General features: G+C 44.9%; 1 protein-coding gene across 1 annotated transcript; it reads left to right on the top strand.

Moving 5' to 3' along the window:
• The first annotated feature begins 1,592 nt into the window (after nucleotides 1-1,592).
• On the top strand, nucleotides 1,593-11,937 carry LOC130293279 (nicotinamide N-methyltransferase-like). Its single transcript, XM_056541783.1, has 4 exons — nucleotides 1,593-1,770; nucleotides 10,057-10,227; nucleotides 10,351-10,558; nucleotides 11,523-11,937. The coding sequence occupies exons 1-4, from the start codon at nucleotides 1,593-1,595 to the stop codon at nucleotides 11,935-11,937; spliced, it is 972 nt and encodes a 323-aa protein (XP_056397758.1).
• Nucleotides 11,938-12,191: the final 254 nt, after the last annotated feature.

Genomic DNA, 12,191 nt, shown 5'->3' with positions numbered 1-12,191 from the left:
CACCACAAAAACTAAAGGCTTAAATGGGCACTGTCATGAAATAAAAAAATTGATATGTTGTAGTACTTAAGTACTACAACATATCTCTAATATACTTTAATTAAAAAAAGTGTCCGAATGCATTAGGCAGTGACGTCACTAATGAATTTCGACTCGTTGAAGCCTGGCAACGAGTCGAAATTCATTCACTGCGGTGCTCGCTCCCGCCTGTCAATCAGACAGGCGGGAGCGATCGCTTTGAAAGAAGAGGATGTGCGCAGGCTCCCTGGCAGGCCCCGGCTCCCGGCGACAGGTAAAAATATCTATGTTGTGTCTGTTTTCAATGTGTTTTTGTGCTTTTGCGGGGGGGGGGGGGGAGGGGAGGGTAGTGGGTTGAGCGGCGTAGCGGGGCCAGGGGGGTTGCGGGCTGCGCTGTGGGAACGGGATGTGCGGCCATTCACCTATACAGTATGCCTCCAGTTGCTTCCCCACTACAACTCCCAGCATGCCCTGACAGCCAATAGATGTCAGGGCAAGCTGGGAGTTGTAGTGGGGAAAGAGCTGGAGGGACACTGAATAGGTGAACTAAGGGGGGGTGGGGAGTGAGTTGAGCGGTGCGACGGGGGGGGGGGGGTTGCGGGCTGTGCGGCGGGGAGCGGGATGTGCACAGCGATCACAGATACTGTTTTCAGCTATGCAGTATGCCTCCAGTTGTTTCCCCACTACATCTCCCAGCATTCCCTGACAGCCAATAGATGTCAGGTCAAGCTTGGAGTTGCAGTGGGGAAACAGCTGGAGGCACCCTGTATAGGTGAACTACGGGCGGAAGTGTTGGCCCCAGCAGGCATCAGTGACGTGGTGCCTGCTGGGGAAGTCTGCCTGGTAGTGGGCACACTAACAGGCAGACAAAAAGGCATTTTTTAATATGTAAAAAAAAAATTTAAGGCAGGGAGGGGGTTAGGGATAGATTGGTAATAGGCAGGGACAGAAAAAAGAAAAAAAGTGATGGTGGGAGCTACCCTTTACCTATGAAGTTAGAAACCAAGAAATCGAGAAGAAAGTAAGTTATTTCAAAATGTAACTAGACTAGCTATACAGAGCAGGCTGCTCTGGGACAGGTACTCAGGAAGGGCATAAGCAAAGAATACAACCATATCATAAGTCAATCAAAAGGGGGACCTGGGGAAGGTCTCCCCCTCCAAGCCGAGGTCCCTAGGGATGGAGACCTGTTCTTCTGAGAGCGGACATGGGTCCACACTGGATGTGGAGATGGAAAAAGGTGGAAAAAGTTTCCATTTGCCAGAGTAGGAGCAGGACATTCCAGTGTATCACAGAAAGCTGCCAAATCCTGAGCTGTGCGTAGAGAGGCTGACTTGCATTCTGGCAAGCAGTGAGGGTGAACTGGAACCCCCACCTATACAATAATTCATGGTCACAAACAAACTTGCATGATAGGTGAGAGGTGCAGAGTCAGCCAAGAGTCAGTCAGCTGAGTTTGCAGTATCAGCCAAGATAAATAAGGGAGCAGTTGTAGGGTGGTCCCATCAAAGTCAGTCAAGCACAGGGAGCATGCTTTAGCTTTTTTATGTTTTGGCCTGATCCAATTGATTTTCATGCCTCGTAGTAGCTCCAAGGACCATGTTGATCCAAGCTTCCAGAGTGATCTTTCAGTTCTTATCAAGATTGACCTTCTGAAAGCTATGGACTCAGATATTTCGATAATTTCCCCTGTTGTTGTGGTCTGTGAGATGTCATTGATATTCACAGATGCTGGTATACTAGGCATCAACAGTTTGTTGCAAAGAGACACATTGGCAAGTGGTATCATGTTCCAATATTTCCACCAGCTGCGACACTTGGCATATATCTTGGCTTACGGCAGAAATTTCTGCAGGTGCAGGGTGTATTATTTAATGTGCCAGCATGAGGAGACCGAATGGCGGCACAGTGACAGAGCCTGGAGGTGGCAGCAGCATGAGGAGACCATAATCTGGCAGAATGACACAGCCTGCAGTTAACGGCAGCAAGAGTAGACCATATAGTGGCTGAATGACTCAGCCTGGAGTTGGCGGCAGCAAGAGGAGACCATATAGTGGCTGAATAACACAGCCTGTTGGTGGCGAATGAATGAGGAGACCATATAGTGGCTGAATGACACAGCCTGGAGTTGGCGGCAGCAAAAGGAGACCATATAGTGGCTGAATTACACAGCCTGGAGTTGGCGGCAGCATGAGGAAAACATACAGTGGCAGAATGAGACAGCCTGGAGTTGGCATCAGCATGCAGAGAACATATGGTGGCAGTATGAGACAGCCTGGTGGTGGCATCAGCATGAGGAGACCATATAGTGGCTGAATGACACAGCTTGGGTGTGGCTGAAGCATGAGGAGACCATATAGTGGCTGAATGACACAGCGTGGAGGTGTTGGCAGCATGAGGAGACGATATAGTGGCTGAATGACACAGCCTGGAGCTGGCAGCAGCATGAGTAGACACTAGGGTTTCACAATCCCTAAGATTAAAAGATTAATTTTGAAATTTTTATTGAAGATTTATGGTAGCTAGTGCAACCATAACAATTTTTAGGCCCAGGCCCATCAGCCTCAGTAAACCATATATTGGCTGAATGACACAGCCTGGAGTTGGCTGAAGCATGAGGGGACCATATAGTGGCTGAATGGTACAGCCTGGAGCTGGCAGAGGCATGAGGAGACCATTGAAATTTAAGATTTTTAAATAGAAATTTAAGATTTTGAAACTGAAATTTGAACTCCTAAGTTTTAGTGCCCCGGGCCCCGGCATGTGGGTACAAAGGACCAAATCAAACAAGGAGTCACATGACAGCACAATGACAGAGCCCAGAGGTGGCATCAGTATGAGGAGACCATATAGTGGCTGAATGACTGCCTGGAGTGTGTGGCAGCATTGGGAGACCATATAGTGTCTGAATGGCACAGCCTGGAGTTAGCTGAAGCATGAGGAGACCATTGAAATTTAAGATTTTTTTAATAGAAATGTAAGATTTCGAAATTGAAATTGAGGATTTTGAAATTGAAATTTTAACTCCAAAGTTTTAATGCCCTGGGCCTCGGCGTGTGGGTGCAAAAGACCAAATTTAACAAGGAGTCACATGTCACATGGCAGCACAATGAGAGAGCCTTGAGGTGGCAGCAGCATGAGGGCCATGCCAACTGATGGTTTAGTCTGAGGAACTCACATACTGTTGACTGAGGGTGTCGGATGTCACTTGGGATGAAGTGGATGACCGAGTGAACCGATCAATCACGGCTTCTGGGTTGCTGGTTGAGACACGACTGCTAGCTGACACTGGGAGATCAGACCTCTCGCTGCGACTCCAGCTGCCACACGACCCGAGTCTGCTGAGACCTCTGCCTGCGCCTGATAAATTTAGGCCTCTGCCACTCCACTGTGCATGTCCTGGATCTACTCTGCCTGACATACTTATTGCGTATATGAGGGGAGTACAGTACGCTTCACTACACTTAACCAGTTAAGGACCCAGTGTGTACAGGTACGCCCTGAGGCCCTGGGACTTAAGGACCCTGGGCGTACCTGTATGCCTGCGGGAATTTCGGTCCCCGCTGCGCGCCGGGCAGGGACCGAACTGGGGTGACTGCTGATATCTATCAGCAAGCACCCCGTGCAAATGTCCTGAGACCTCCCCCCCCATGTCGGCGATCGACGCAAATCGCCAGTGAATTCACACTGGCATTTGCAGCGTCACCGGGTCATACGGGTCTCCGGTGACCCGATGACCCGGAAAATAAGGGGGATCGGGGATGTCCAAGACACCCATCGGCGGCAGCAGCGGGTGACGATCGGCGGTGGTGATTGGCGGCAGCAGAGGACGGCGATGCGGCTCCCTGGATCCTACGGAAGTCGGTGAGTTGCCTAGCAACATCTGGAGGGCTACAGTTTGGAGTTTGCTGTCTGGGCATGCTGGGATTTGTATTTTTGAAACATCTGGAGGTCCACAGTTTGGAGATCACTGTGCAGTGGTCTCTAAACTGTAGCCCTCCAGATGTTGCAAAATTGCAAATCCCAGCATAACCAAACAGCAAACAGCTGTCTTGACAGGCTAGGAGTTGTAGTTGCGTACCTCCAGCTGTTGCATAACTGCATCTCCCAGCATGCCCTTCGGCGATCAGTACATGCTGCAGTAAGCGCTGCGGAATCTGTAGCCGCTATATAAATAAATAAAAAAAATGCTGGGAGTTGTAGTTTTGCAACAGCAGGAGGCACACTGGTTGGAAAATACTGAGTTAGGTAACAGAACCTAACTGAAGGTTTTCCAACCAGCATGCCTCCAGCTGTTGCAAAAGTACAACTTCCAGCATGCACGGTCTGTCAGTACATGCTGGGAGTTGTAGTTTTGAAACAGCTGGAGGTTCCCCCCCTCCCCCCAATGTGAATGTACAGGGTAAATTTATACAGGGGGTTTACAGTAAGTTTCCTGTTTGAAGTTTGAGCTGCGGAAAATTTTTCGTTGCAGCGCAAACTCCTAGCGGGAAACTCACCGTAAACCCCTGCCTGTGGGAATGTACCCTAAAAACACTACACTAACACAAAATAAAGGGTAAAACGCTACATATACACGCCCTTACACTGTCTCCCCCAATAAAAATGAAAACGTATTGTACGGCAGTGTTTCCAAAACGGAGCCTCCAGCTGTTGCAAAATAACAACTCCCAGCATATCCGGACAGCCATTGACTGTCCAGGCATGCTGGGAGTTTTGCAACAGCTGGAGGCGCCCTGTTTGGGAATCACTGGCGTAGAATACCCCTATGTCCACCCCTATGCAATCCCTAATTTAGTCCTCAAATGCTCACTTCGGAGCCCTGTCGTATCTTAATGAAACAGTTTAGGGACACATCTGGGGTATTTCCGTACTTGGGACAAATTGCACTACAAATTTTGGGGGCCTTTTTCTCCTTTTACCCCTTATGAAAAGAAAAAGTTGGGGGCTAGACCAGCCTGTTAGTGTAAAAAAAAAAAAAAAAAAAAAAAATTACACTAACATGCTGGTGCTGCCCCATACTTTTTATTTTCACAAGTGGTAAAAGGAAAAAAAGACACCCAAAATTTGTAACGCAATTTCTCCTGAGTACGGAAATACCCCATATGTGGGCGTAAAATTATCTGCGGGTGTACAACATGGCTCAAGAGTGAGAGTGCACTATGTACATTTGAGGCCTAAATTGTTGATTTGCACAGGGGTGGCTGATTTACAACGGTTCTGACATAAACGCAAAAAAAAAAAAATACCCGCATGTGACCCCATTTTGGAAACTACGACCCTCACGGAATGTAACAAGGGGTATAGTGAGCCTTAACACCCCACAGGTGTTTGACAGATTTTCGTTAAATTTGGATGGGAAAATGAAAAAAAAAATCAGACATTGACAAGCGGTGATGAAGAAGGGGGGTGGGATGATGACAAGGGGATGATGACAGGCGGTGATGATGAAGGGTGGTGTGGGATGATGACGGGGATGATGAAGGGGGTGTAGGATGATGACAGGGTAATGATGAAAGGCGGTGATGATGAAGAGGGGTGTTGGATGATGACAGGGGGAATATGACAGGCGGTGATGATGAAGGGGGGTGTGGGATGATGACGGGGATGATGAAGGGGGTGTGGGATGATGACAGGGTAATGATGACAGGCGGCAATGATGAAGGGGGATGTGGGATGATGACAGGGGGATGATGACAGGCGGTGATGATGAAGGGGGGGTGTGGGATGATGACAGGGTAATGATGACAGGCAGCGATGATGAAGGGGGATGTGGTATGAGGACAGGGGGATGATGCCAGTCGGTGATGATGAAGGGGGTGTGGGATGATGACAGGGTAATGATGAAAGGCTGTGATGATGAAGGGGGTGTGTGGGATGATGACAGGGGGATGATGACAGGCGGTGATGATGAAGGGGGGGTGTGGGATGATGACGGGGATGATGAAGGGGTGTGGGATGATGACAGGGTAATGATGACAGGCGGCGATGATGAAGGGGGGGTGTGGGATGAGGACAGGGGGATGATGACAGGTGGTGATGATGAAGGGGGGGTGTGGGATGATGACAGGCGGTGATGATGAAGGGGGGATGTGGGATGATGACAGGGGGATGATGACAGGCGGTGATGATGAAGGGGAGGTGTGGGATGATGACAGGGGGATGATGACAGGGTAATGATGAAGCGGGGGATGATGACAGGCGGTGATGATGAAGGGGGATGATGACAGGGTGATGATGATGAGGGTGTTAATGACGGGGGTCTGGATGATGACAGGGGGGATGATGTATTTCCCACCCTAGGCTTATAGTCGAGTCATTAACTTTTCCTGGGTTTTTGGGGGGAAATTAGGGGCCTCGGCTTATATTCGGGTCGGGTTATACTCGAGTATATACGGTAAGCATTAGTTTTTTCTGTGATATGACAGATACGTTTTAGCTAATTCTTTACCCATATGCCCTCACTGCCCCCTTATCACTGCATCTGTAACCCATCACCCATGTCCAATATTCAGATTTACTCTACAATTGTGGTCTTTAAAGGGGTAATTGGCTGCTCAGCGTTTGGAACAAACTGTTCCGAACACTAGAGCCGGGAGCTCGTGATGTAATAGCCCCACCCCCATATGATGTCACACCCCACCCCCTCAATGCAAGTCTATGGGAGGGGGCGTGACAGCCATCACGCCCCCTCCCATAGACTTGCATAGAGGAGGCGGGGCGTGACATCATGAGGGGGCAGGGGCTATAACGTCACAAGCTCCCGGCGCCGGCTCCAGCGTTCGGAACAGTTTGTTCCAAACGCTGAGCAGCGGAGTACCCCTTTAACAGGGCCAGCTTTAGCAGTTCAATATCTCTTCCTACTGCTGACAGTACTTTACGGTCGTGAGAGTTAGAAAGTTTGCTAGAACTTTGCCTTAAACTTAAATACACATCTCCATGTATAACTTTGTCCAATTAATATTTGTCTGAGTTCAGATGATGACTGTGTAAAGACGTTTCCTAACAGGTGATAGGACCCGTGATCATGATATGAAAATATTGTTAGTTATATAGATCTACTTGTTGTTCTTGGCACCTTGTATGGAATTGATCTTTTTTGCTCCTGAGACACTCCATGGTCATTTAGAGGTTCATAAGATTAGCAATGTTATTATTGTTATTTCTCACAAACAGTTTGCCAGTTGGCTATAGGGGAAAAGGGGTTAGTGAGGAAAGATGTGCAGTGTAAGTGAACTAAATTAAATTGTAAATTGTATCGCATTTATGTAATAAATAATCTGTGTTCAAATTGGATCTGAAATGAAAATTATACAATCCTGTCCACTTTCTTTTAAAGGAGTACTCCGCGCTAAGACATCTTATCTCCTATCCAAAGGATAGGGGATAAGATGCCCGATCGGGGGGGGGGTTCCGCTGTTGGGGACTCCCGTGATCTTACACGCAGCACCCTGTTACAATCAGTCCCCGAAGCATGTTCGCTCCGGGTCTGATGACTGGCGATCACGGGGCTGGAGCATTGTGACGTCACGGCCCCGCCCCTGTGTGACGTCACGCTCCACCCCTCAATGCAAACCTATGGGAGGGGGCATGACATTGCTAAGTTTGGCCTCCTTTTATATTTTCATAATGCTAAGTGTAACCTCACTATTTTTAGCTACGTATGCTCTTTTTATCATTTTCTTGCCTCATGACCAGCATTTTTGGTCTCATTTCCTGACAACTGAGGCTTTACCCTTCACAATTTTTGATAACAATATATGGCCTCAATTTAGGACTACCTATGACTTGTTGGTCCAAGTTTGGTGGTTTTCTAAGAAAATCCCTTACTTTTGTACTAATTTTACACCCACCACTAATTGTGAGCTATGGAAGTCATTATCCCAGTCACTTTCATAGATTCTTGTAGACAGAGATATCCTGTCTCCTTCATACAAGGTATAAGAAAAAGGGGCATTCCTGCACTCACCGCAATGATACAGTACCACCGGCTCCCTTCACAGGTTCTCCATCAGGCTGGCAGACATGTGTAGCGTGGGGCGCTCAGAGGTGACAGTCTGTCGACTCTGAGCACCCGACGCTAGACATGTCTGCCAGCCTGACAGAGAACCTATGAAGGGAGCCGGTCGTATTGTACCATTGCGGTGAGTGCAGGAATGCTCCTGTTTCCTTGTATTTGCTCACTTTTGATTGCTGCCAATATTCATTTCCTAGCGCCACCGTTGGACAGGTTTTGCCTATCCTTTTTCCATCTGTTAATTTGGGTTCGGCTGCATTGCATACTGTATAGAGAGCAGTTAGGTCCGGCACTGACAACATTAGGGTGAACTCGCTACTAAGAACTAGCAGCAGTATACACCGAATGGTCGTGGATATCTTGTTGTGCAAAGTCCATAAGATAAATAACAAAATGACAGTGGAAAGGACAGGACAGCACTCACCATCCAACCAAATTTTATTGCAAGCGTGCGATGATGTTACAAATATGCCCAGGTGGAAGCAGGGAGCACAGCCAGGACAGGCTGTCTAATGCTATCAGCGCTGCTTCAAACTATGTTATGTTCCTAGAGGGGTGTCGTTTCCAAAATAGTATGCCATGTGTTTTTTTTTTTTTTTTTTTTTTATGGTGCTGTTCTGGCACCATAGGGGCTTCCTAAATGTGACATGCCCCCCAAAAACCATTTCAGAAAAACTAACTCTCCAAAATCCCACTGTCGCTCCTCCCCTTCTGTGCCCTCTACTGCGCCCGCTGAACACTTGACATACACATATGAGGTATTTCCTTACCCGAGAGAAATTGGGTTACAAATTTTAGGAAGATTTCTCTCTTTTTACCCCTTGTAAAAGTTCAAAAACTGGGTCTACAAGAACATGCGAGTGTAAAAAATGAATATATAGAATTTTCTCCTTCAATTTGCTGTTATTCCTGTGAAACACGTAATGGGTAAACAAACTTTTTGAATGTCATTTTGAATATATTGAGGGGTGCAGTTTTTATAAGGGGGTCATTTATGGGGTATTTCTAATAAGAAGGCCCTTCAAATCCACTTCAAAACTGAACTTGTCCCTTCAAAATTTAGATTTTGAAAATGTTGTGAAAAATTGGGAAATTGCTGCTGTACTTTGAAGCCCTCTGATGTCTTCCAAAAGTAAAAAAAAAAACAAGTCAACTTTATGATGCAAACATAAAGTAGACATATTGTATATGTGAATCAATATATAATTTATTTGGAATAACCCAAACTTGCACTTTCTTACAGACTATTAGGAATGGACCACTGGGTATGTATGTATAATGTATGTATGTATGTATATGAACTCGCTACTAAGAGCTAGCAGCAGTATACATCGAATGGTCGTGGATGTCTTGTTGTGCAAAGTCCATAAGATAAATAACAAAATGACAGTGGAAAGGACAGGACAGCACTCACCATCCAACCAAACTTTATTGCAAGCGTGCGATGATGTTACATATATGCCCAGGTGGAGGCGGGGAGCACAGCCGGGACAGACTGTTTCACGCTATCAGCGCTTCTTCAAGCCGGTACACCGGCTTGAAGAAGCGCTGATAGCGTGAAACAGTCTGTCCCGGCTGAAGAAGCGCTGATAGCGTGAAACAGTCTGTCTCGGCTTTGCTCCCCGCCTCCACCTGGGCATATATGTAACATCATCGCACGCTTGCAATAAAGTTCGGTTGGATGGTGAGTGCTGTCCTGTCCTTTCTACCGTCATTTTGTATTGCATACTGTAGAGCCACTCTCATATTCTTTATTATCTTTCATACAAGGTATGTCTTCTCTTGGCATCATGACAATATTTGATCTCATCATAAGACTAAGACAAACAACCATAATGAGTATATACTAACAGAATGTACCGTCTGTGTAAACTTATCGTACTAAAACCAAGTTGTTAAATATGAACATCTTTATTTGCTGAGTATAAATACACATTTTAATGCATTCTTACCCTGTGTCATGCTAGATATAAAAGCACTGTGCTAGTGCGACATTTACCAACCACCTGTTTCTATTACAGGAAACCTTTGCAGGGAAAAAATGGAAACGATAAAGCAAAAACTCGAAGACGTGGATGCATTAAACAACAGGACATTTCTACAGACTTACTTTTCGACTGATAATAAAACGTCATTTGTGGACGAGACTTTAAAATTCCTAATAAAGAGTTTACACAACATATTGGCTGCAGGTCTGTATGTACTTTTGGATATGTTTTAGCTATGGACACAAATTGTGATTATCGACATGACTCTATGATGCATTAATGGAGATCTCATTGACTACTACTCTTCTTTTGCGTCTTTCCCTGCAGGTAATTTTAAAGGACAAACCGCCTATGACCTCAGCGTTGGCTCCATTATCCATCAGCTCTTTGCACTCTGTGAATATTACCCAGAGATTACTATACTCAAATTGAATGAAGCCTTAATAACGGAGGTGACCAAATGGATGAACTCGGACACTGACGCCTTTAATTGGGGTCACGCATGTAACTTTCTGAAAGAACTCGTAGGAACCGGGTAAGATACTTTTAAGAAGAATCTATGGCCCAGCAGAAATACCCTGTAAGGTGCAGATTTAAGGTTTTTGTAAGTGCTTGGAAATTTTCTTGATCGATAGGACAAAATGGGAATGGGTGTCTTCTTAAAGGGGTGCTCCACTGGAAAACTTTTTTTTTTTTTTTTTAATCAACTGGTGCCAGAAAGTTAAACATATTTGTAAATGAATAAAAGAAATATGTGTGCATCTCACAACCGAGAAACCGAGGTATATGTGGTTAAATAGTCGGTCCCCACCGACCAAAATAGAGCATCTATTTAACTTTCTGGTGCCAGTTGATTAAAAAAAAAAAAAGTTTTCCACTGGAGTACCCCTGTAACCAGTTGTGACTAAACTCTCGTTTTAGTAAATATTTCCATTAGTCGATACATTGGTCATTTAAGAAGGTGTTCTAATTTTTTAAGTTGACCCTATCCAAGGAATAGGTGATAACAAACTGATTGCAAGGTGTTCGCCTGCTGGGGTCCCCTGTGATCTCAAGAACAAGGACCCAGGTTTCCTATTGAAATGGCGCAGCATGCAGGGGTTATATCCTTCTGCCCATTCTTAAATGTTAATAATAGGTTCCAAAGCCACCTTTAGTAATAAGAGGATCATTCCCCCCAAATATCCATTCTAAAGATGTCCATGAGATTCCCATTGTAAATTTGTACCTATGAACATACAGGAGGACAGCTCCCCTAACCATTTATTTATACCACCATAGTTTCCCTTGGTTGGTTAAGTAGGGAATTTTCTGAAATATATATATATATATATATATATATATATATATATATATATTATTTATTTTATTTTATTTTATTTTTTAATTATGGCTGTTCTAAAGTCCATAGACAGCTTTATCCTGTGTAGAAAAAAAAATAATCAAATACTAATATTTATTCAGTTTATGATTTAAAAAATATTGCATTACCTTTTTAGTGATCAAGAAAGAAAATTGAAGAGCTCCATTAAAAAGATTATGACGTTTGGTCTCCCGATAGATACTCTTACGGATCCTGTGGTGCTTCAGCCAGCTGACTGCCTAGTCACGGCATGGTTACTGGATGTGACCTGTCAAAACCAAAATGAATACATTAAAAAATTTCAAAAATTAGCAAAGCTCCTTAAACCTGGAGGGCTGTTAATTTATATTGGGTGTTTAAATGCTACATATTACACAATTGGTCAAGAAAGACAATGTGTCTTCACCTATGATGAGAGCTTTCTAAGGAAGAATCTCACCAATGAGGGATTTAAGATTGAAACCTGTGAAGTGTTAGACAGCAAAATCCAAAGTGATCTGACCGATTACAAGCAGTTTATTGTCCTCACTGCGGTCAAGAAGGCAGCTTGAAGTGGTCAGTAGTCACTGGCAATGCATTTTTATGTCTCCCAAGCTCCCCCAATATTCTCTCAATCATAAACATTGAATTTCATATTTAATTTTCTGGAATGCAAATATGTTTCATTGCAATCAAATGTTTTAAGATATACAATAAAAATGGTTGAAAACAATATGGTTGGTATTTAACTGGGAGGATACAGATCCAATAAACCTCTTATACTACTTTGCGAAACCCAGAAGTCTTTGCACAATCTTTAAAACTG

The sequence above is a fragment of the Hyla sarda genome, chromosome 10 (genome assembly GCF_029499605.1).
Source record: "Hyla sarda isolate aHylSar1 chromosome 10, aHylSar1.hap1, whole genome shotgun sequence".
In the NCBI taxonomy this organism is placed as follows: Eukaryota; Metazoa; Chordata; class Amphibia; order Anura; family Hylidae; genus Hyla; species Hyla sarda.
This window is presented reverse-complemented; position numbering and strand designations above follow the sequence as displayed.

Coding starts and splice junctions, on each gene's coding strand:
- LOC130293279 (XM_056541783.1), top strand. CDS start 1,593: ATGCCTCGTAGTAGCTCCAAGGACCATGTTGATCCAAGCTTCCAGAGT. Junction 10,228..10,350: donor ACACAACATATTGGCTGCAG/GTCTGTATGTAC, acceptor CTTTCCCTGCAG/GTAATTTTAAAGGACAAACC. Junction 10,559..11,522: donor AAAGAACTCGTAGGAACCGG/GTAAGATACTTT, acceptor TTACCTTTTTAG/TGATCAAGAAAGAAAATTGA.